This window comes from Arachis ipaensis, chromosome B6, assembly GCF_059453495.1.
Source record: "Arachis ipaensis isolate K30076 ecotype BB chromosome B6, ASM5945349v1, whole genome shotgun sequence".
Classification (NCBI taxonomy): domain Eukaryota; kingdom Viridiplantae; phylum Streptophyta; class Magnoliopsida; order Fabales; family Fabaceae; genus Arachis; species Arachis ipaensis.
Window position 1 is genome coordinate 124,535,842 of NC_142441.1, and position 26,053 is coordinate 124,561,894.

General features: G+C 37.1%; 1 protein-coding gene and 2 non-coding genes across 3 annotated transcripts; 2 read left to right on the forward strand and 1 right to left on the reverse strand.

The window, feature by feature from the left end:
• Positions 1-519: 519 nt before the first annotated feature.
• On the reverse strand, positions 520-2,130 carry LOC107648356 (blue copper protein 1a-like). Its single transcript, XM_016352254.3, has 2 exons — positions 1,959-2,130; positions 520-830 (listed from the first exon to the last, which is right to left on the reverse strand). The coding sequence occupies exons 1-2, from the start codon at positions 2,128-2,130 to the stop codon at positions 520-522; spliced, it is 483 nt and encodes a 160-aa protein (XP_016207740.1).
• Positions 2,131-18,670: 16,540 nt separating this feature from the next.
• Positions 18,671-18,777, forward strand: LOC148562604 (small nucleolar RNA R71). The gene has a single exon (XR_015887787.1). It is a non-coding gene; the product is annotated as a small nucleolar RNA R71 (small nucleolar RNA).
• A 4,288-nt stretch (positions 18,778-23,065) lies between these two features.
• Positions 23,066-23,172, forward strand: LOC148562605 (small nucleolar RNA R71). Its single transcript, XR_015888324.1, has one exon. It is a non-coding gene; the product is annotated as a small nucleolar RNA R71 (small nucleolar RNA).
• The last annotated feature ends 2,881 nt before the right edge of the window (positions 23,173-26,053 follow it).

The window sequence follows — 26,053 nt, forward strand, 5'->3', positions numbered from 1 at the left end:
GAATCAAAGTTACTCTTGTCAATTTAAAAATTTTTAATTGATCTCCAATCATTAAAGTAAATGGTTTAGCTGTCTTTGTTGTTGGTCTAAGAGACTCAAAGGAGTCGTTTAGGCCGATTACATAAATAGTAAGAGACTAATTAAAAATTTTTAAATTATGAATGATATTTTGTTTTTTGAACAAATGATGAAAAATAAAAGAGTATTTTTTTTAAATTTATTAGAAACTAAAATGTGAGATCTAAAATTTGTTGGCACAAATTTAAAAGTGTCCTCCGAAAATAGAACAACGACAGACAAATACATGTTGGTGAGATATAATATAAAATCAAATTTAATTATCGTGATTCAGTAGTGAACAACCATGTAATGATGTAATAAACAAAGTCAACCGCTTGTAGAAGCTACCCGAAACTCATACACCTACCCAGAGAGTCTTATTCCGTTATTTTTCCATAACAACACAAAACAATAATTAAAAGTTGAAGAAATTCAATACCACCAGCGACGGTCTTCTCTCTAGGCGAAGATGGCCGCAACGGCAATCATGGCCGCTGCGACCATCACAGCAAGAGAGGAGAGAAGAGAGTGAGAAGAAGAAGTAGGAGCGGGGGCGGGGCCGTCGGCGAGGACGTTGATGACAAGCTTCATTTGGTGGTCAGCACAATGGCCTGCAATGCCGCAGATGTACCACTTCTTTCCCGGGCTTTGAAGGGAAATCCAATCATGGCCGCTTCGGAATGTTTCCAGTGGATCAGAGGTGACACAGTCCTTGAAAGATGTTGCATTCACTTTCAGCACATTGTGGCTCTCATTGTTGTATTTGAACACTACCCAACACACAAATAAAATTAAAAAGGTTAAAAGAACACAAATTAGTTTATTATTGCCTTAAACTTTAAGTCCCTAGCTATATGTGAATCTCGAAAATGCTATATGTATATAAAACAATTAATTGCTGTATATTTGTGTCTAAATTTATATATTATTTCATTTATTTTTAATATATTTTTTAAATATATATTCTATGTAGATGATGATTAATTTTTTTTTTTTTACACATAATATAATTGTATTGATACAGCCATATAGGAGTTATTATAGCATATATAATTAGTAATTTAAAGAAAATAAAATATACTAAATGTCTCAAAATTTTGTTTAAAGTTTCAATTTTTTTTTCAAAAAAAGTTAAATTAACGTTTGAGCGTTGATTATTTAACCAAAAGGGACAAAGTTAAAACCATTTTAAAAATATTAGAAGAAAAATATAAAAAAAGTTTAAATATGAAGGGTAAAAATTAATTTTAGGAAAAGTATTACTATGTTTTCCCAATATTTTTCTAAAAAAAAACACGGGATTTTTTTTACAAGCTATTAAGAGATTAATTGAATAATAATCTCAATATTGATATAAATTATTGTAAACTCAACAAGATGTAGTATTGTACAATTAGCTGATTCACTATATTATATGTATATCAAAATTAGCTATTAAAATCAGCCAATAATATATAATATATATTGGAATATAAATACAAATTAAAAATAAATTAAACTATATATGTACAAATATATTAGTAGTTAATTTTAATTATTGATTTTAGTATGTAAATAGCATTTTGGTTAGTTACTTACTATTAAATTTGTATCTATTTAAGTACAATGTTAAAGTTCTTAAAATTCAGTAGGATAAAAATAATATAATATAACTATAAGTATCTATAAAAGCTTAATAATAACCTTTTTTTTCCTCCAAAATAAAGAATAACGTAATGAAACAGAAGGGAGTGAGTTAGATAGTGTAGTTAAAATTTAAATAAATAAATTAAGGATAAAATGAGAAATTTAATAATTTGGTGATAGGATTTAATAAGGACTAAAAATTCGTTAGAGATTAATTTAGGATATTATTCTTTTCAAAAAAAGAAAAAAGAAAAAAAACATGTGAAACCTACCAAGGACATCACCAACATGGAAAACTTTATCTTGGGCCCATTTTGTGTAATTATATTCAAGTTTCCATCCGTCATTATCACCAACAAAGAAGTCAGTTGCAGTAGCAAATGATGAAAGCAAAACCATGGAAATGGCAAAGAATGCTACTCGACCAACAAAAGCAGCAGCCATATTAATTATTTGATTTGGACAAAAATAGAGTTAGTAATTACTTAATAATAGCTATATATAATGTATATGTTTTTGATAGAATGAATATTTGTTAACTCACATCAATTCGCATTTCAACTTGGTCTATATATAGTAGGACTCAAATTGATTTCATCGAAATAATGCATACATAGAAAAATCGAAATAGGAATGGAAGGGATTCGGCTATAGTCGGCTTTCACTAGAACTTTTAATGTTTTTTTATATTATTTAATGGGAAAGAAACAAGTTGTGTTGTAATAATCATCAAGGGGAGTATAACAACGTGTGTGAATAGAATGATACTATGAACCAAATTTAATTTAATTATCAATGTGCTATGTTTGACCTTATATGAAAGTGATGTGTACATAAAAAATGCGGCCTGCGTTCTGCGTTCTGCGTTATCACTTAATTGTTTTCCGCTGATTCCTATGCTTGCATAGTGCAAGGTTACATTTATACTCTCTATAATTAATTAAGATGATGTTAGTTTTGGTGGATAGGGCACTGATAACAATAATTAAACAAATCGAGGGTTGTGTTTAATCATAAGGTTGTATATTTTGGTTAAGTGAACCACGCACGTATTTTTAGATTTATGTAATTCGTTCTCTATCTGATCAATCTCTCAAGCAGCTAGTTTTGGTTCTTCCAATAGGTTGGCTATTTTCCAGTTCTTCATTACTTGATTTCTTTTGACATCAAGAACACTGATTTTGGAAGAAGAATAACACGTGTTTTATGTAAAAGAGATGTTGAACAGATTCACCACTTGTTTTTGGGTCGTAAGTTCATTTGGCAGGTGTAGTGTCGATGGCTTTCTGATTTCGGGAGATCGTGGACTATGCTGGACTCAATAAAAGAACATTTTGTGAGTTGGACAGGGGTTGGTAACAGAAAGGAGGAGCGAAATAAGTGGATGATATACTTCTGTGCGGTTACTTGGAATGTCTGACTAGAGAGGAACATGCGGATTTTTAATAACAAAGAAGATGTATTTCAGAGATCTTTGACCAGTTATAGAGAGTGGAATAGTTTGGATTCCTTTTATTGTTGATGACAATGCCGGAGATGACATCAGGATAGTTTGCTTTATTTTGTTTTTAATTCCTTTTATGATCATGGTTGCAGTTTGATTGTATGTTGCTCCACTGTATTATGTTGAGCTGTCTTATTAGAAAAAAAACCACTATGAATTTACATTTTATATTGCAAAGAGGAGTGTTAGGAGGTCAACAAGTTTTACGATTTATAGTTATCAATTAGTCATTATTAATGCTTTTAATGGTGTAAAATTACATCTAATGATATGAGATTATTCATTTTTTTTTTATAATTAAGTGCTCACGTAATTTTAATAAAAATGCAGGTGATGAAAACAAATTGATTTGGAACTATTCCCTCCAAAGGTGGAGGAAATGGTTTGGTTTGCTATTATTATCAAGCTAAATATGAAGATGAGGCTGGTGAGTTTAACATGCTGAACTTAAATAATGAAGCAACATGTAACTTATTTGAGGAAGAAGGCGATGCTAATGGAAGAGATTAGATGGGTTAGGCCAAAGGATTTTAAAATTTTTCTTTTTGGTTTAAACTCTTTGAAATGAAAACAGAGTTCCAACAGGAGCAAGCACGGGATCATTAGAGTGAATGGAAAAATTTGAGACCGACTATTAGAAGAACCAAATGAATAACTCGTACAAATCATCTTGAAGTTCTCATGTGGTTAATTAGTGTATTCATTTTGATGGTGTTATAAGTTCGTTTTCCTATGGTTTTGTCTAGATCTGCTTCTTTTTGAGAGGATCCATTTCCGTTTAATTTGTACCTGGATTTTTGGAAGAAGTTTATGAATGGAATTGAATGAAGAGAATATATAGTGATTCTCATTAGTGCGGGTTGTGGAGTAAAAGGTATATTAATCGAGACTAGAAGACCTTCAAATCCAGTGTGGGTAGATTAGTAAGAAAAATTTGTGTATTTACGTTAAAAAAAAGACAATGTATGTGATTATCTCCACGAAATTTATGTATTTAGCGTAAAAAAATGTGTTTGTTTTCAATGTTTTTATTTAAAATTTTGTATATTTATTTTCAAATTGTGTTTAATTCTTATGTTTTTCTTTAAAAATTGTCTATTTACTTTTTAAAAATTTATGTTTATCATTAAAAAATTTATGTATTTATTTCCTATTTTTTAAAAAATTTGTGTTTACTTTCAAAACAAATTTGATTCCGGTTAATTGCGAGCGAGAGTGGTCACAAAGGATGTGTAGCTTGTTGGGGTTTAAGGAAGCAACGTTGCCAGTCAAATATCTTGGTATTTGGTGCGCGAAACGTGACTACACACTTTTTCACACAACTCCGCGCAACTAACCAGCAAGTGTACTGGGTCGTCCAAGTAATAAACCTTACGTGAGTAAGGGTCGATCCCACGGAGATTGTCGGCTTGAAGCAAGCTATGGTCATCCTTGTAAATCTCAGACAGGCGGATTCAAATGGTTATGAGGTTTTGATAATTAAAATATAAATAAAACAGAAAATAAGATAGAGATACTTATGTAATTCATTGGTGGGAATTTCAGATAAGCATCTGGAGATACTTTGTTGCTTCTGAACTTTTGCTTTTCTACTGCCTTCTTCCAACCATGCATTACCTCTTTCCATGGCAAGCTGTATGATCCTCCCGGATGAAAACAAATTCATATGCGCTGTCACCGCACGGTTAATCATCTGTCAGTTCCCGCTAGCGTCGGAATAGGACTATTGTCCTTTTGCACACTGTCACTGCGCCCAACATTCACAAGTTTGAAACTCGTCACAGTTATCCCTTCCCAGATCCTACTCGGAATACCACAGACAAGGTTTAGACTTTCTGGATCTCAGGAATGCTGCCAATGGTTCTAGCCTATACCACGAAGATACTAATCTCACGGACTCGGTCCGTGTATTAGATATCCAAGAGAGTATACTCCAGCTGTCATCCAATGACTACGTTGAACATCATGTAGATCGCTTTGTGGTTGTTAGGCACGCGATCTTGGCTAAGCGAGTAACGAAGATTGGGTGATTGTCACGGGTATTCTGACTTAACTGAATTAAGAACAAGAGTATATCTTGGAGAGAAAGTAGGCGTGAATTGAAGGAAAAACAATAGTACTTGCATTAATTCATGAAGAACAGCAGACCTCCACACCTTAATCTATGGGGTGTAGAAACTCCACCGTAGAAAATACATAAGTGAAAGATCTAGGCATGGCCGTGAGGCTAGCCTCTCCAAACGTGAACAATGGTCTCAAAGATCAAAGTGATCAAAAGATATTCCAAAGATATAAAATAAATCTCTAAAAGTAGTTTTTATACTAAACTAGTAACCTAGGTTTACAGAAAATGAGTAACTAAGTGCAGATAGTGCAGAAATCCACTTCTGGGGCCCACTTGGTGTGTGCTTGGGCTGAACATTAAAGCTTTTTTCGTACATAAGCTGTTCCTGGAGTTAAACGCCAGCCTTAGTGCCAATTTGGGCGTTTAACTCCAATTCTGGTGCCAGTTTGGGCATTTTACGCCAAGATGTTTTAGGCTGACTTTGAACGCCAGTTTGGGCCATCAAATCTCGGGCAAGGTATAAACTATTATATATTGCTGGAAAGCCCAGGATGTCTACTTTCCAACGCAATTAAGAGCACGCCAATTGGGCTTCTGTAGCTTCAGAAAATCCACTTCGAATGCAGCAGGGTCAGAATCTAACAGCATCTGCAGTCCTTTTTCAGCCTCTGAATCAGATTTTTGCTCAGGTCCCTCAATTTCAGTCAGAAAATACCTGAAATTACAGAAAAATACATAAAATCATAGTAAAGTCCAGAAATATAATTTTTGAATAAAAACTAATAAAAATATAATAAAAGTAATTAAAACATACTAAAAACTATGTAAAAATAATGCCAAAAAGGGTATAAATTATCCGCTCATCACAACACCAAACTTAAATTGTTGCTTGTCCCCAAGCAATTGAAAACAAAATAAGATAAAAAGAAGAGAATATACAATGAATTCCAAATTTATCAATGAAGATTAGCTTCAATTAGATGAGCGGGACTTATAGCCTTTTGCTTCTGAACAGTTTTGGCATCTCACTTTATCCTTTGGAGTTCAGAATGATTGGCATCTATATGAACTCAGAATTCAGATAGTGTTATTGATTCTCTTAGTTCAGTATGTTGATTCGTGAACACAGCTACTTTATGAGTCTTGGCCGTGACCCTAAGCATTTTATTTTCTAGTATTACCACTGGATACATAAATACCACAGATACATAACTGGGTGAACCTTTTCAGATTATGACTCACCTTTGCTAGAGTCCCCAGTTAGAGGTGCCCAGAGCTCTTAAGCACACTCTTTTTTCTTTTGGACCACGACTTTAACCGCTCAGTCTCAAGCTTTTCACTTGACACCTTCACGCCACAAGCACATGGTTAGGGACAGCTTGGTTTAGCCGCTTAGGCCAGGATTTTATTCCTTTAGGCCCTCCTATCCATTAATGCTCAAAGTCTTGGATCCTTTTTTACCCTTGCCTTTTGGTTTAAAGGGCTATTGACTTTTTTTGCTTGCTTTTTCTCTTTTTTTTTTGCATATTTTTTCTTTTTTTTTTCTGCAAGCTTTGTGTTCACTGCTTTTTCTTGCTTCAAGAATCAATTTTATGATTTTTCAGATTACCAATAATATTTCTCTTTTTTCATTATTCTTTCAAGAGCCAACAATTTTAACATTCATAAACAACAAATTCAAAAATATGCACTGTTCAAGCATTCATTCAGAAAACAAAAGGTATTTGCCACCACATCAAAATAATTAAACTAATTTCAAGATAGAATTCGAAATCATGTACTTCTTGTTCTTTTGCAATTAAAAACATTTTTTTATTTTAAGAAAGGTGATGGATTTATAGGACATTCATAGCTTTAAGACATAGACACTAAACACTAATAATCATGTAATAAAGACACAAACATAGACAAAACATAAAGCATAATTTTCGAAAAACAAAAAAAATAAGAACAAGAAAATTAAAGAACGGGTCCACCTTAGTGATGGCGGCTAGTTCTTCCTCTTGAAGATCTTATGGAGTGCTTGAGCTCCTCTATGTCTCTTCCTTGCCTTTGTTGCTCCTCCCTCATGGCTCTTTGGTCTTCTCTAATTTCATGGAGGAGGATGGAATGTTCTTGGTGCTCCATCCTTAGTTGTCCCATGTTGGAACTTAATTCTCCTAGGGAGGTGTTGATTTGCTCCCAATAGTTTTGTGGAGGAAAGTGCATCCATTGAGACATCTCAGAGATTTCATGATGAGGAATTTCCTCATGCTCTTGTTGAGGTCCATGAGTGGGCTCTCTTGTTTGCTCCATCCTTCTCTTAGTGATGGGTTTGTCCTCTTCAATGAGGATATCTTCCTCTATGATAATTCCAGCTGAATTGCATAGGTGACAAATGAGATGAGGGAAAGTTAACCTTGCCAAAGTAGAATACTTGTCCGCCACCTTGTAGAGTTCTAGGGATATGATCTCATGAACTTCTACTTCCTCTCCATTCATGATACTATGGATCATGATAGCCCGGTCTACAGTAACTTCAGACCGGTTGCTAGTAGGAATGATAGAGCGTTGGATGAACTCCAACCATCCCCTAGCCATGGGTTTGAGGTCAAGCCTTCTTAGTTGAACCGGCTCGCCTCTTGAATCTCTCTTTCATTGAGCGCCTTCCACACAGATGTCCATAAGGACTTGGTCCAACCTTTGATCAAAGTTGACCCTTCTAGTGAAAGGGTGAGGATCTCCTTGCATCATTGGCAAGTTAAATGCCAACCTCACAATTTTCGGACTAAAATCCAAGTAATTCCCCCGAACCATTGTAAGCCAATTATTTGGGTTCAGGTTCACACTTTGGTCATGGTTCTTAGTGATCCATGCATTAGCATAGAACTCTTGAACCATTAAGATCCCGACTTGTTGAATGGGGTTGGTGAGAATTTCCCAACTTCTTCTTCAAATCTCATGTCGGATCTCCGGATATTCACTCTTTTTGAGCTTGAAGGGGACCTCGGGGATCACCTTTTTCTTGGCCACAACTTCATAGAAGTAGTCTTGATGGACCTTTGAGATGAATCTCTCCATCTCCCATGACTCGGAGGTGGAAGCAATTGTCTTCTCTTTCCTCTTTCTAGAGGTTTCTCTGGCCTTAGGTGCCATTAGTAGTTATGGAAAACAAAAAACTTTAGCTTTTCCCACACCAAACTTAGAATGGTTGCTCGTCCTCGAGCAAAAAAGAAGAAAGAAAGGAGTAGAAGAAGAAGAAATGGAGGAGATGTAGGGGTGTGTGAATTCGGCCAAGGGTGTAGTAGTATGTATGTTGTGTGAAGATGAAGGTGGTAAGGAGGGGTATTTATAGGGTAAGGGAGAGAGGGTATTCGGCCATGTGTGGGTGGGTTTGGGAGGGAAATGGTTTGAATTTGAATGGTGAGGTAGGTGGAGTTTAATGATGGATGGATGTGAGTGGTGAAGAGAATATGGGGAAGAGGGTAGGATTTGATAGGTGAGAGGTGTTTAGGGAAGAGATTTTGATGGGATTGGTCAAGGGTGTTTGGGGAAGAGTGTTATAGAAAGGTGTGAAGAGGAGAGAAGAAGAGGTGGGATAGGTGGGGATCCTGTGGGGTTCACAGATCTTGAGGTGTCAAGGAATTTGAGTCTGACGGAGCACAGAAGTTGGTGAATTAAAAATTATTAAAATAGTTACGTTGTAAGTATAGTTCTTAACTCACCGAAAATCTGCCTATCAATTTAGAAATATGTCACAGAGAATTTAAAGTAAAAATTACTGGGAGTTTGAGTCCCATGTCGTCTCCCAACGAGTTGCAGAAAAGTGTGCTATTTTATTAATCAGATGTTTCCAAAGAAATTGAGTTAAGTAGATGGAAAATTAAATTGGAAAAATTAAATAATATAAGTAAAAGCCTTGAGTGGGAGTTGATTAGTTGGAATCTCTATTATTGATGGAATGATTTCAAGATTAATTGATAATTAATGGTTGTTCTGTTTAGTTATCCTTTACTAGGTAAAGGAAAGTCAAACGAGTTGGAATGCTAGATCTATTCACAAGTTGCAACCCACTTAGTTCAAAGGGATTGGTGTTAGTGACTAGATAGCAATCCAACAGTTAACCCAATTACAAATTTTCTTTCAATCCTTCCAACTCAAGAGTTCCTTTCAATCAACTCCCCATCAAGTGAGGGAACTACTCGCTCATTGTAAATAATAAATCCATAACACATGAAAGGGAATTAAAAGAAGACATGATTATTGGAAATTAAAATGAATTAAAATAAAAGAAATAACCCTTGTATTAAATAATCATAAAAGTATTCAATTGACAAAATTGAGCAAAGCAAAGAACATGGAATAATAAAACCAAGTTAAGAGAACGAACTAGAATGACGAAGTCTTGATGAAGTACTAACTCTTCTCAATGTTCCAATGCTAAGACCAATTGAAAATTAAATCCTAAAAACTAAATAAAAAAAAACCTAGAGGAGGAGTAAAACTCGATCTAAAACTGAAAACTGTGTAGAATAAATGTTGTCCTTTGTTTCTGCATGTTCTCTGGCTCTAGTCTGCTGTTCCGGGCCGAAAACTGGGTCGAAATAAGGTCCAAAATCGCCCCCAGCGAGTTCTTCAGATTATGCAGATCGCACATGTCACGCGATCGCGTCACCCATGCGGACGCGTCATTCGCGCTTTTCCTTGCCACGCGTTCGTGTCGTCCATGCTACCGCGTCGCTTTAGCTTTTCCAATCCGCGCGGCCGCGTGAGCCATGCGGCCGCGTCACAGCGATTTGCTCTCCTTCGCGCGGTCGCGTGAGCCATGCGACCGCGTCACTTCTCGCTGGTTATCTCCTCAAATTCTTGTGTTCCTTCCATTTCTGCCAGCTTCCTTTCCAATCTCCAACTCATTCATGCCCTGTAAAGTCTGAAACACTCAACACACAGATCACGGCATCAAACGGAATAAAAGAGAATTAAAAATACATAATTAAAGTCTCTAGGAAGCAATTTTCAAACATGTAATAAATTCAGGAAGGAATTATAATTGCATGCTAATTTAATGAATAACTGGGTAAGGATCATGATAAAACCACACAATTAAACACAATATAAACCATAAAATAGTGGTTTATCAACCTCCCCACACTTAAACATTAGCATGTCCTCATGCTTAATTGAATGAGATAAAGTAGATAAGTATGAACATGTAGAAACTCATGAAATGCAATGCAATCCTATATATATATAAATAAATGTAACTATATGATTCTTGTCCACTTGATTAAAAGTAAATAAGCTCTTCAAAATAACTACAAATCAAATTCCACTAATTCTCTCATTATACAGTAAAACAGATAAAAATGCAAGAGGATAGCCTATGAAAGCAGGGAACATGGAAATTCAAGCATTGAACCCTCACTGATAATGTATGTACGCTCTAATCTCTAGTGTATAGGGTAATCACTCTATCCTTCTCTAATCATGCCCTCTAACTTTTGTTCTTCTCCTAACCAATCAACAACAGTTAATATACCAATGCAAACATCATGAGATCTTTTCAAGGTTGTAATAGGGCCAAGGTGAGGATGTGGATATACATTTAGTTAAGTGAGCTGATAAATTGAATCTTTAATTAACCCAAACTCCAACCCAACTTGTATATTTTTAATGTAATCTCAGAATTCATACCTAACTACCCAGAATTCCCTTTTTCAATCCATACTCATGTATCAACTTTTTATTTTGATTTTATCATATGTGCATTGATCTTTTGAATTCTTAATTCATCATTGGGGTAATTTTATCCCCTTATTATATATATATATATATATATATATATATATATAATAAATTTTTTTTTGACATTAAAAATAAATATAGCTTATCAATGCACATAGATTTTTAATTCTTATAGTTTCACATGAGTAGGTATCCAAATTCCCATTAAATTCTCATGACACATTCTCTTAACAACTTTTGTTCCCACAATTTCCCATACTTAACTAGCACACACAATTCTATCTTAAGCTAACCAAAGATTCAATTTGGGATATACAATTGTTTTTCAGCTTAAGGTTAGTAATGTGGTAAGATATAGAACAAATGGGATTTAAAGGCTCAAAGTGGTTAACAAAGGTAATTGAAAAGGGTAGGCTTAATTTGGATAAGTGAGTTTAAACAAATAATGGCCTCAATCATGTGCAAGCATGCAAATATAATAAATATTGGACATATAAGATAAAACAAAATATAGATTACAATCATAGAGAGGGAAGCACACAAGAATGAAATAATTATGGTTAAATAATGTAACCATACATAAAGGCTCAAATCTTTCACAGGTTGTGTGTTCTTTAGCTCAAACATCATGTTCTAAATACAACTCAAGCAAATTTATCATAAAAATTTTGAAAAATTAGTGAAATTTTGTTCCAAAGATAGAGTTTTAGAAGAAACTTATTGTCTTTTCAATCAAGTAGAACATGCATGCAACTATCCTAACCTATGCAATTTATTCTATTCTATAAAAGAAAGAAAATCTAACTAAAATATCCTAATTATTGGTGCTAGAGAAGAGAAATTATCTCCTGAAGTCAGGTACTGACCGACCTCCCCACACTTAAGTCTTTGCACCGTCCGCGGTGCCATTTGTCAGGAACAGGGGTGGGCTGGTAGCAGTATCTCCATAATCGGGACCGTCATGGCTTCCTGTGCTGGTAAAAGAAGTGGATTCTGGGGTGTCTGAGTCTCTGCAATCTCCTCTAAGTAGCTCCCTGAGCTGTTTGAATCTTCGGTTGTTACGGCGCTTTCTTAACTTAGCTTTGTGTTCTTGCCGATCCAACTTTTTGATTATCTGCTGGAGCAATTCATCAGTTGTAGGTGCTTGTGGTATTAAAGAAGGATTATCTTCAACTGGAGCAGTAGGAAGACTTGTAGTGGCTACTGGAAGTCTGAGGTATTTCCCGTTAGGGACATACTGATCATCCCGTGGAAGCACGGCTTTGGTGTCCCCAGCCCTGTAGGAGACTCCGGCTGCTGAGACAAGATCTGAGACCAAGGCGGGGAAAGGTAAGTTGCCCGCAATTTGTACGTGTCCCATAGCATTCCGGATATGTCTTGAGAGATTCAGAGGTTGGTCTGTAAGGATGCACCAGAGTAGAACAGCCATGTCCGCAGTGAAGGAGGACTCATGAGTGCTTAGGAAGACGTAATGGGACATGATCTGTGCCCATACGCGAGCCTCTAAGGTAAGTGCCGAAGCCAAGATTCCCTTAGGGCGGGTACGGTGGTATCCGTAGATCCAACGGCTGCCAGGTAAGGCGATAACTCCGAGAACGGAGTCCCAGTCAAATTGGTACCTCTGGCGCTTAAGTGCGGCTTCTTGGAAGGCGTCCATTCCTTCTGGAATAGGGGGAAGACTCAGAGCTTGCTGAATGGCCTCTTCTGTAATGGGGACTTGCTTCTTCCGAACATAAACAGACTGCAGGGTTGGCATGTAGAAGTTAGAGTAGAACTCAACTACCCAAGAAAGATTGACCTGCCTTGGCTGTCTCCGTAGGAAATCCCATTATCTTCGTTCAATTCGCGGCTCAACAGAGGTAGCAATATTGGACGGGAGGATAAGAAGGTATTCATTGTTATAGTTCTTTTCTGCCAAGATAGGGAACATCTGCTCATAGTAGCGATTGGAAAATCACGCAATGTCCTTTGCTGGAAAGGCTTTCTCCTTTTCATCAACCTTTATTATCCTCTTAACTCTTTTTGTTGAGGGCTTGACTGCGGTTGAAGACGGCTCTGCCACTAATGCTCTTTTAGTTCCTCTTCTTGCTGGGGGTTTAGGAGTTGCTTTCTCCCTTCCTTTCTTGGTGGCCATCCTGAAAAAGGGAGGAGAAAGTAAATTAAATTCAAATAGATATATAGCAAGAAAGAGAATGGAAGAGTGGTGATGGATGCACATTAGGATGTAATTGATATTAACACATGCTCTCGAGTACATGTGAAAAGCCAGCAATGAAAAATAGCCAGTGCATCGAAAGATAAGTGGATGCAAGGTGTTTATTGGCATGCCAGAAAAGGGCATGAGTAGCATAGACCAAGCATTACTTGTAATAAATTACCATGTTTGTATTGATAATTAAATTCAATTAATACAATAGTAAAGAGAATTTATGAAAAAGCAAGCATTAAATAGTAGAGAGTATAAGAGAGAAGTGCCTAATGCCATAAGGGCTTTTTCACAAACACATAGCATGCATGGTGAATAAGGTAAAGAAAGTATTAAAGTTAACATGCAAGCAACTCTTTAAAGAAAATAATATATAATTGCCAAACAATTTACAAATATCCACAAGCATATAATGAGGAAAAATGACTCAAATAAATTTCTAACACCATGTTAAATTTCTTTTTTTTTTTATGAAAAATAGAAACATGTAAATGCAGATGCACGAAAGTACTAATAAAGAGAAGAGTTATTGAATAGGAGAAACTAAAAATAAAGAAAACAACGATCATACCATGGTGGGTTGTCTCCCACCTAGCACTTTGCTTTAACGTCCGTAAGTTGGACGCTCCACTAGCTCAATCTTCTGCTATGTGGGGATCTTCCAAGAGGAAGATCTCAAGCTCCTTGTTTCTCTGCATCTTCTCGCCATGGTATAGCTTCAGGCGTTGTCCATTAACTTTAATAAGTTCAGAGCTTGAAGGATGGCTTAGGTGATAAACTCCGTACGGTTCGGCCTTCTCTACTCTGTATGGACCTTCCCATCGTGATCTCAACTTACCTGGCATGAGCCTTAGTCGAGATTTGTAAAGGAGGACGAAATCCCTAGGTTGGAACTCTTTCTTCTTGATGTGCTGATCATGTACAACCTTCATCTTCTCCTTGTATATTCTTGAGTTCTCATAAGCTTCTAGGCGAAGGCTCTCCAGTTCCTGCAGTTGCAACTTCCTTTCAGCTCCGGCTTTCTCAATTCCCATATTGCACTCCTTAACTGCCCAAAAGGCTCTGTGCTCTACTTCAACTGGGAGATGACAAGCTTTTCCATAAACTAAGCGGAAAGGACTCATCCCAATGGGTGTCTTGTATGCTGTTCTACATGCCCAGAGTGCATCTTGTAGCCTGGTGCTCCAGTCTTTTCTATGAGGCTTTACTATCTTTTGTAAGATACGCTTAATTTCTCTGTTTGACACTTCGACTTGCCCATTAGTTTGGGGATGGTAAGCCGTTGCAACTTTATGAATTATCCCATGTTTCTTCATTAATCCTTTTAGTCTCCTATTACAAAAATGGGTGCCTTGATCGCTCACGATTGCTCGTGGTGATCCGAAGCGACATATAATATGGTTTCTCACAAAGGAAACAACAGTGTTAGCATCATCAGTACGGGTAGGAATTGCTTCCACCCATTTGGAAACATAATCCACAGCTAATAATATATAAAAAATATCCATTAGAATTTGGAAATGGACCCATGAAGTCAATGCCCCAAACATAAAAAATTTCACAGAAAAGCATAATTTGTTGAGGCATCTCATCCCTCCTGGATATATTACCAAATTTTTGGCATGGGAGACAAGATTTACAAAACTCCGCAGCGTCTCTAAAAAGAGTAGGCCACCAGAATCCACAGTCTAAGATCTTTCTAGCTGTTCTTTGAGGGCCAAAATGTCCTCCACTCTCAGATGAGTGACAGGCCTCTAAAATGGACTGGAATTCTGATTGAGGCACACAACGTCTAATTACTTGGTCAGTGCCACATCTCCATAAATACGGGTCATCCCATATATAATATTTAGACTCGCTTTTCAGCTTGTCTCTTTGATGCTTAGAAAAATTTGGAGGAAATGTGCGGCTAACTAAATAATTAGCTACAGGTGCATACCAAGAGACTACCTCAGATACTGCTTGCAGGTTATCAAAAGGAAAATTATCATCTATAGGAGTAGAATCATCGTTAATATGCTCAAGGCGACTCAGGTGGTCTGCCACTAAATTCTGATTACCACTCCTATCCTTTATTTCTAAATCAAATTCTTGTAACAGCAGTATCCAACGTATAAGTCTTGGTTTGGACTCCTTTTTAGCTAGTAGGTACTTTAAAGCTGCATGGTCCAAATACACTACTACTCTAGTACCAAGTAAATAAGCTCGGAATTTATCCAGAGTAAAAACAATAGCAAGAAGCTCTTTCTCAGTAGTAGTATAATTGGACTGGGCAGTGTCTAAAGTCTTAGACGCATAAGCAATAACAAAAGGATCCTTACCTTCATGCTGAGCCAGCGCTGCTCCTACTGCATGGTTGGAAGCATCGCACATGATTTCAAACGGCTGGCTCCAGTCTGGTCCTCTCACAATTGGAGCTTGAGTCAGAACAGTCTTCAGCTTATCAAACGCTTGTTTGCAATCCTCACTGAACTCGAACTCAATATCCTTCTGCAATAATCTGGATAAGGGAAGTGCTACCTTACTAAAGTCCTTAATAAATCTCCTGTAAAAACCTGCATGGCCAAGGAACGAACAAACTTCCCTCACAGAAGAGGGGTAAGATAAACTAGAAATAACATTCACCTTTGCTGGGTCTACAGAAATACAATTATTAGATATCACATGTCCCAATACAATCCCTTGTTTTACCATAAAGTGACATTTTTTAAAATTTAATACAAGGTTTGTATTAACACATCTATCTAACACTCTAGATAATCCATCTAAGCAAAGGCTAAAAGAATCACCATAAACGCTAAAATCGTCCATAAAAACTTCCATACACTCCTCAATAAGGTCAGAGAAAAGACTCATCATACACCTTTGGAAAGTAGTTGGTGCATTGCACAAGCCAAAGGGCATTCTCTTGTAAGCATATGTCCCAAAAGGACATGTGAAAGTGGTCTTTTCCTAATCCTCAGGAGCTATATGAATCTGGAAATAACCTGTGTAACCATCTAAAAAGCAATAACGTGATTTACCTGACAGGCGATCCAGCATTTGATCAATGAATGAAAGTGGGTAGTGATCCTTACGGGTAGCTTGGTTGAGACGCCTGTAATCAATGCAGACTCTCCAAGCATTCTGAACTCTAGTTGCTATGAGCTCTCCATGCTCATTCTTCACTGTAGTGACTTCAGACTTCTTGGGCACCACTTGTACTGGGCTTACCCATTCACTGTCTGAAATGGGATATATGATATCTGCTTCCAATAGTCTGGTCACTTCCTTTTTGACAACTTCCAAGATGGTGGGATTCAATCTTCTTTGGGGTTGACGGACAGGTCTTGCTCCCTCTTCTAAAAATATTCTGTGCTCACATACTTGAGGGTTGATTCCTACTATGTCTGCCAAACTCCACCCAATTGCCTTCTTATGCTTTCTCAGCACATCAAGTAACTGCTCTTCTTGTTGAGAAGTAAGTTCCCTTGCAATGATAACTGGAAACTTCTGCTCATCTTCAAGATAAGCATATTTGAGATGTGGAGGAAGGGGTTTCAATTCTAACTTCTGATCATGGGCAGGCTCTGGATTATCTGGAGCTTGTGAAAATGACGAAGTGCCCTCATTGTTAGTTAAGAGGGTCCCCACACTTGGACCTTGTCCAGTGTGCCTCTCTTCTAACTCTTCCTTGTGAACTTCAGCTACACTTTCATCTATGACATCACATTGGAAGATAGAACGATCTTCTGGAGGGTTGTCAATGACTCCATTCAGATTGAAGATTACTATGCGGCCATCTATTTCAAAGGAGTATGTTCCTGAAAAAGCATCCAATTTGAATTTTGATGTCTTCAGGAATGGTCTTCCAAGTAGGATTGATGATGGTTTATCTGAATCATTATGGGGCATCTCCAAGATATAAAAATCAGTGGGAAATGTAAGCCCTTTAATGTTCACCAAAACATCTTGAGCAACTCCAGCCACTGTAATAATGCTTTTATCTGCTAACACAAAACGAGCTGCCGACCTTTTTAAGGGAGGGAGCCTCAAAATATCATATATAGCCAAAGGCATTATACTAACACATGCTCCTAAATCACACATGCAATCATAAATTACTACACCACCAATAGTACAGCTAACTATACAAGGACCTGGATCACTACATTTTTCAAGTAATCCTCCCATTAAAGCAGATATGGAACTACCTAAAGGAATAGTTTCTAATTCATTAATTTTGTCTTTATGAATACACAAATCTTTTAGAAACTTTGCATATTTAGGTACTTGCTGAATAACATCAAAAAGAGGAACAATTACCTCGACCTTTTTGAATATTTCTACCATTTTAGGATCGGGTTCCAGCTGCATCCTGGGCTTCCTTGCAAGTTGTGGAAATGGAATAGGAGTAGTGTTTTCTGTAGTGTCTGTGCCTTTTGGTGCTTCCTTTTGTCGTTGAGCTATTTCTTCTTCAGCTATGTCCTGTATGTCCTCTTCCTCCTTAACATCTTCTATTTCTACAACCTCTTCAGCTGAGGCGTGTTCTGGTGGGCTTGGTTCCTCCTGGTTCCTCTCCTGCAGAGTGGTTTCGGACCTTAGGGTGATGGCATTAACGCCTCCCTTTGGATTGGGTAATAGTTGAGAGGGGATTCCAGTGGAGCTTGAAGGTTGGTTACTGGAATTTTGCGTTGCTCCAATCTGTGAGACAAGAGCTTGCAAAGTAGAGGTCAGACCGTTCAGACTGGCATTAATACTATTCATGATGTTATTTTCCATGGTCTGCTGTCTTCGCTCAAAAGATTGTAGTAACTCTTCATTAGGAGATGAAGAAGAATGAGTGAATTGAGAGGTCTGCTGTTGATTGTGCTGTGGTCCTTGGTTTTGCCTCAGGTGAGGTGCTCTGTAAGGTTGATTCTGCTGCCTGTTGTTGTTATTATTCCACCTCTGATTTCCCTGATTATCTCTGCCTCCTCTGTTATTGTTGTCCCTCCAATTCTGGTTAGAATTGTCCTGCCATCCATGGTTATTGTTTCCACTTTGATTGTACCCTTGGTTGGGGCGGTCATAGAAGTTATGAGTGGATGCCACCATGTTGTCTTCTTGTTGGAGCTGCGGGCATTCATCAGTATAATGGCTATAATCAACACAGATTCCGCAAACTCTCTATGGGACTAGTTGTTGGTTTTGTTGTGGTGGAGGAGGTTGAGCTTGCTGAGCTTGTTGTTGATTCAATTGCATCTGCTTCAGCAAGTTGGTCATCTCACATATACTCTGAGCTAGAGCCGCAGTCTCTCTGTTAGAGGATACTTCTGCAACAGCTTTTGAATGGCCTTGCTTTTGCCTGTGGTTCCTAGTAGATTCAGCTAAATCACTGATCAATTGCCATGCTTCATCAGTGGTCTTGTACTTCTTCATAGACCCATTGCTGGCACTTTCCAATGTAGTCTTATCTTGGGGCCTCATACCCTGTGTGATATAGCTGAGTAACACCATCTTATCAATCCTGTGGTGGGGGCATGCTTCCAGAAGATTATTGAAGCGCTCCCAGTATTCAAAGAGAGACTCATTGTCATCCTGAACAATTGTGGAAATATCCTTCCTCAGTTTATCAGTAACTTCAGATGGAAAGAATTTCTCCAAAAACTCCTTTTTGAGTGTATCCCAGTTGGATACATTTGCTAGAGGTTGAGTGTAGTACCACTCTCTTGCCTTTCTCTCAAGAGAAAACGGGAAAGCTTTCAGCAAAATTGAAGTTTCATCAGTACCATCACGCCTGACAGTGGAACAGGCTGCTTGGAAATCTCTCAAGTACTTGATGGGCTCTTGAGCAGGTAAGCCATGAAACTTGGGCATCAAATTTAGCAGTGCGGTCTTTATTTCAAAATCTGTAGCTACCACTGGATGATGCGCTTGAAACGGTTGCATCGTAAAATCAGGAGCTCATTCCTCCTGGATGGTAGCTCTCCTAGCTGCCATGTCTCCTGCACGTAAAACAATCGAATTAGTAGAACGGGGACTGGTTTCTTCCTCAACTGACGTTTCAGATTCGTCCTTAGAGAGGACTAACCGACGCTTAGCTCGCCTTATTCGTGAAATAGTCCTTTCAATTTCAGGATCGAATATTGGCAAGTTGGGGTTAGGTAGTGAACGCGTCATTTGACGAAAGAAACATGCAGCTCATAGTAAAAATAATAAAATAAAATGCAAATAAATAAATTCTAATTAATAACTTTAGCACTCTATTGCAACTCCCCGGCAACGGCGCCAAAAATTGACGGAGCACAGAAGTTGGTGAATTAAAAATTATTAAAATAGTTACGTTGTAAGTATAGTTCTTAACTCATCGAAAATCTGCCTATCAATTTAGAAATATGTCACAGAGAATTTAAAGTAAAAATTATTGGGAGTTTGAGTCCTAGGTCGTCTCCCAACGAGTTGCAGAAAAGTGTTCTATTTTATTAATCAGATGTTTCCAAAGAAATTGAGTTAAGTAGATGGAAAATTAAATTGGGAAAATTAAATAATATGAGTAAAAGCCTTGAGTGGGAGTTGATTAGTTGGAATCTCTATTATTGATGGAATGATTTCAAGATTAATTGATAATTAATGGTTGTTCTGTTTAATTATCCTTTACTAGGTAAAGGAAAGTCAAACGAGTTGGAATGCTAGATCTGTTCACGAGTTGCAACCCACTTAGTTCAAAGGGATTGGTGTTAGTGACTAGATAGCAATCCAACAGTTAACCCAATTACAAATTTTCTTTCAATCCTTCCAACTCAAGAGTTCCTTTCAATCAACTCCCCATCAAGTAAGGGAACTACTTGCTCATTGTAAATAATAAATCCATAACACATGAAAGGGAATTAAAAGAAGACATGATTATTGGAAATTAAAATGAATTAAAATAAAAGAAATAACCCTTGTATTAAATAATCATAAAAGTATTCAATTGACAAAATTGAGCAAAGCAAAGAACATGGAATAATAAAACCAAGTTAAGAGAACGAACTAGAATGACGAAGTCTTGATGAAGTACTAACTCTTCTCAATGTTTCAATGCTAAGACCAATTGAAAATTAAATCCTAAAAACTAAAGAAAAAAAAACCTAGAGGAGGAGTAAAACTCGATCTAAAACTGAAAACTGTGTAGAATGAATGTTGTCCTTTGTTTTTGCATATTCTCTGGCTCTAGTCTGCTGTTCCGGGCCGAAAACTGGGTCGAAATAAGGTCCAAAATCGCCCCCAGTGAGTTCTGCAGATTATGCAGATCGCACATGTCACGCGATCGCGTCACCCATGCGGACGCGTCATTCGTGCTTTTCCTTGCCACGCGTTCGGGTTGTCCATGCTACCGCGTCGCTTTAGCTTTTCCAATCCGCGCGGCCGCGTGAGCCATGCGGCCGCGTCACTGCAATTTGCTCTCCTTCGCGTGGTCGCGTGAGCCATGCGACCGCGTCACTTCTCGCTGGTTATCTCCTCAAATTCTTGTGTTCCTTCCATTTCTGCCAGCTTCCTTTCCAATCTCCAACTCATTCATGCCCTGTAAAGTCTGAAACACTCAACACACAGATCACGTCATCGAATGGAATAAAGGAGAATTAAAAATACATAATTAAAGTCTCTAGGAAGCAGTTTTCAAACATGTAATAAATTTAGGAAGGAATTATAATTGTATGCTAATTTAATGAATAAGTGGGTAAGGATCATGATAAAACCACACAATTAAACACAATATAAACCATAAAATAGTGGTTTATCAGAGTTCCTGCACCATTTTGACGTTCAAACGCCCATTCTGTGCCAAATCTGGCATTTAACACCAGCTCTGCTACCTTTCCTGGCGTTAAACGCCACTCTGCTGTCCATTTCTGGCGTTAAACGCCAGCCAGATGCCCATTTCTGGCGTTTTAACACCAGCCAGATGCCAGTCAGCCCTTTTTGGCATTAAACGCCCATAGTGCTACCCATTTTGGCGTTTAACGCCCAGAATGCTGCCAGACTGGGCGTTAGACGCCCATTCTGCTATCCTTACTGGCGTTTAAATGCCAGTGAGCTTGTCCTCTAGGGTGTGCTATTTTTTATGCTGTTTTTTATTCTGTTTTTGATTTTTCATTTGTTTTTGTGACTTCACATGATCATCAACCTAAAGAAAACATAAAAATAACAATGGAAAATAAATAAATATAATTAAATAACATTGGGTTGCCTCCCAACAAGCGCTTCTTTAATGTCAATAGCTTGACAGTGAGCTCTTAGAGAGCTTCACAGAGACTCAGAGCTTAATGATGGCCTCCCAACACCAAACTTAGAAGTTGAGTGTGGGGGCTCTGTTTGACTCTGTATTGAGAGAAGCTTTTCATACTTTCTCTCCATGGTTATAGAAGAAGATCATTGGGCCTTAAACACAAGGTAGTCCTCATTCAATTGAAGGACTAGCTCTCCTCTATCCACATCAATCACAGCTCTTGCTGTGGCTAGGAAGGGTCTTCCAAGGATGATGGATTCATCCTCTTCCTTTCCAGTATCTAGGATTATGAAATCAACAGGGATGTACAGGCCTTCAACCTTCACCAAGACATCCTCTACAAGTCCATAAGCTTGTTTCCTTGAATTGTCTGCCATCTCTAGTGAGATTCTTGCAGCTTGTACCTCAAAGATCTCTAGTTTCTCCATTACAGAGAGGGGCATGAGGTTTATCCCTGACCCCAGGTCACACAGAGCCTTCTCAAAGGTCATGGTGCCTATGGTATAAGGTATTAAGAACTTTCCAGGATCCTGTTTCTTCTAAGGTAATTTCAGTTGAACCAGATCATTTAGTTCATTGATGAGCAATGGGGGTTCATCCTCCCAGGTCTCATTACCAAATAACTTGGCATTCAGCTTTATGATTGCTCCTAGATATTGAGCAACTTTCTCTTCCACAATATCTTCATCCTCTTCAGAGGAAGAATACTCATCAAAGTTCATGAATGGCAATAGTAAGTTCAGTGGAATCTCTATGGTCTCTATATGAGCCTCAGATTCCTTGGGTTCCTCATTAGGGAATTCCTTGGTGGCTAGTGGACGTCCATTGATGTCTTCCTCAGTGGAAATCACTATCTTTCCCTCCTCTATAGGTTCGGCCATGTTGGACGTGTAGATGGCCTTGCACTCTCTCTTTGGATTCTCTTCTCTATTGCTTAGGAGAGTACTAGGAGGGAGTTTAGTAACGCTTTTACTCAACTGACCCACTTGTGCCTCCAAATTTCTAATGGAGGACCTTGCTTCAGTCATAAAACTGAGAGTGGTCTTAGATAGATCAGAGACTACAGTTGCTAAGTCAGAGTGGCTCTGCTTAGAATTCTCTGTCTGTTGCTAAGAAGATGATGGAAAAGGTTTGCTATTGTCAAACCTATTTCTCCCACCATTATTGTTACTGAAGCCTTGATTAGGCTTCTATTGATCCTTCCATGAGAAATTTGGATGATTCCTCCATGAAAGATTATAGGTGTTTTCATAGGATTCTCCCATGTAATTCACCTTTTTCATTCCAGGGTTCTCAGGGTCATAGGCTTCTTCTTCAGAGGAAGCTTCCTTAGTACTGCCTGTTGCAGCTTGCATTCTAGACAGACTCTGAAAAATCATATTGACTTGCTGAGTCAATATTTTGTTCTGAGCCAATATTGCATTCAGAGTATCAATCTCAAGAACTCCTTTCTTCTGAGTTGTCCCATTATTCATAGGATTCCTTTCAGAAGTATACATGAACTGGTTATTTACAACCATTTCAATGAGTTCCTGGGCTTCTGCAGGCGTCTTCTTCAGATGAAGAGATCCTCCAGCAGAGTGATCCAATGACATCTTGGACAATTCAGACAGACCATCATAGAATATACATATGATGCTCCATTCTAAAAACATATCAAAAGGACACCTCCTGATCAATTGCTTGTATCTTTCCCAAGCTTCATAGAGGGATTCACTTTCCTTCTGTCTGAAGGTTTGGAATTCCACTCTAAGCTTCCTCAACTTCTGAGGTGGAAAGAATTTGGCCAAGAAAGCATTGACCAACTTTTCCCAAGAGTTCAGGCTATCTTTAGATTGTGAGTCCAACCATGTCCTGGCTCTGTCTCTTACAGCAAAGGGAAAAAGCATAAGTCTGTAGACCTCAGGATTAATCCCATTGGTCTTAACAGTGTCACAGATTTACAAGAATTCAGCTAAGAACTGATGAGGATCTTCCAATGGAAGTTCATGAAACTTGCAATTCTGCTGCATCAGAGAAACTAATTGAGGCTTAAGCTCAAAGTTGTTTGCTCCAATTGCAGGAATTGAGATGCTCCTTCCACAGAAGTCAGAAGAGGGTGCAATAAAGTCACCAAGCATCTTCCTTGCATCTCCACCATTGTTGTTGGGTTCGGCCATCTCTTCTTCTTTTTTGAAAAATTCTGTTAGGTCCTCTCTAAAGTGTTGTACTTTAGCTTCTCTTAGCTTCCTCTTTAGAGTCCTTTCAGGTTTCGGATCAGCTTCAACAAGAATATTCTTATCCTTGCTCCTGCTCATATGAAAAAGAAGAGAACAGAGAAGAAGAGGAATCCTCTATGTCACAGTATAGAGATTCCTTTATGTGAGTATAAGAAGAGAAGAGTAGAAGAATGAGAAGAGAAAAATTCGAACACAGAGAGGTAGAGAGGGTTCGAATTTAAAGAAGAAAAGAAGTGTTAGTGATTAAATAAATAGATAGAAAGAGATGAGAGAGAGAGAGAATTCAAATTTTAAATTAAAATAAAAGGAAAATATTTTTATTTTTGTTTTAATTATTGGTTAGTATTCAAAATTATTAAAAGGAATAAACTAAAATTAAAATTTAAAACAATTAGTTAATTAAAAAGGAATTTTGAAAAAGTGGTGAGGAGTTTTCAAAAATAAGAGAAAGAAAAGTAGTTAGGTAGTTTTGAAAAAGATAAGAAATAATAAACTTTTTAAAATCAAGCAAAAAGTTAAGTGGTTAATTGAAAAAGATTTGAAAATCAATTTTGAAAAGATAAGAAGTTAGAAAAGATTTTGAAATTGATTTTGAAAAATATATGATTGAAATTTATTTTGAAAAAGATTTGAAAAGGAATTTAAAAAGATTTTATTTTTGAAATTAAAGTTGATTACTTGACTAATAAGAAACTAAAAGATATGATTTTAGAATTTAAAGATTGATCCTTTCTTAATAAGCAAGTAATAACTTGAAAATTTTTAAATCTAGACATTAAATGTTAGCATTAATTTCGAAAATATGAACTAAGAAAAAGATTTTGAAAATCAAATTTTTAAAATTTTTTAAAATATTAAGAAAAAAATGAAAAAGATTTGATTTTTGAAAAAGATAGGATTTTGAAGTTGAAATTTTGACTTGACTAATAAGAAACAACCAAATTTTAAAATTCTTTGACTAAATCAATTCAAAATTTCGAAATTTATGAGAAGAATAAGGGAAAGATATTATTTTTTATTTTTGAATTTTTAATGCGGAAAGAGAAAAACATCAAAATGAAACATGACATAAAAATCACGAATCAAAACAAGAAAAATATGCAAGAACACTTTGAATGTCAAGATGAACACCAAGAACACTTTGAAGATCATGATGAACACCAAGAACATATTTTTGAAAATTTTTAAGAAAAGAAAGACATGCAAGACACCAAACTTAAAAAATTTTTAATCTATAGACACTAATAATTTAAGAATGCATATGAAAAACAAGAAAAGACACAAAACAAGAAAATGTAAAGATCAAACAAGGAAAATCATCAAGAACAACTTGAAGATAAATGAGGAACACATGCATGAATTTTTCAAAATTTTTAAGAAAAGTTAGAACATGCAATTAACACCAAACTTAAAATTTGACACTAGACTTAAACAAGAAATACAGAATTTTTGGTTTTTATGGTTTTATAAATTTTTTTTGATTTTTCAAAATTATGTTGGAAAAAGAAAATAAAAAGATACAAAATTTTTAATAAGAATTCCAGGAATCATGCAATGTTAGTCTAAAGCTCCGGTCCAAAAATTTAGACATGGCTTAATAGCCAACCAAGCTTTATGTGAAAGCTTCGGTCCAAAATATTAGACATGGCCAATGGCCAGCTAAGCTTCAGCAGAGCATTACATACAACAGCCATATTGATGGGAATAAAAAAGCTCCTGCAATGATAAGTGGAGACCTCGGTCCAAAAGAATTTAGACATGGCTTGACAACCAGCCAGGCTTCAACAGATCATGATGAAACTCTAGAATTCATTCTTAAAAATTTTGAAGAACACAAAATATTTTTTTTGAAATTTTCAAAAATAAAAAGCTTAAAAATAAAATAAAATTACCTAATCTGAGCAACAAGATGAACCGTCAGTTGTCCAAACTCGAACAATCCCCGGCAACGGCGCCAAAAACTTGGTGCGCAAAACGTGACTACACACTTTTTCACACAACTCCGCGCAACTAACCAGCAAGTGCACTGGGTCGTCCAAGTAATAAACCTTACGTGAGTAAGGGTCGATCCCACGGAGATTGTCAGCTTGAAGCAAGCTATGGTCATCCTTGTAAATCTCAGTTAGGCGGATTCAAATGGTTATGAGGTTTTGATAATTAAAATATAAATAAAACAGAAAATAAGATAGAGATACTTATGTAATTCATTGGTGGAAATTTCAGATAAGCGTCTGGAGATGCTTTGTTGCTTCTGAACTTCTGCTTTCCTACTGCCTTCTTCCAACCATGCGTTACCTCCTTCCATGGCAAGCTGTATGATCCTCTCGGATGAAAACAAATCCATATGCGCTGTCACCGCACGTCTAATCATCTGTCGGCTCTCGCTAGCGTCGGAATAGGACCATTGTCCTTTTGTACA

Bases quoted from the DNA above. Each gene is read 5' to 3' on its own strand.
- LOC107648356 (XM_016352254.3), bottom strand. From the start codon at position 2,130: ATGGCTGCTGCTTTTGTTGGTCGAGTAGCATTCTTTGCCATTTCCATG. The intron at 831-1,958 runs GTAGGTTTCACA...TGTGTTGGGTAG, and splicing joins CCATGTTGGTGATGTCCTTG to TGTTCAAATACAACAATGAG.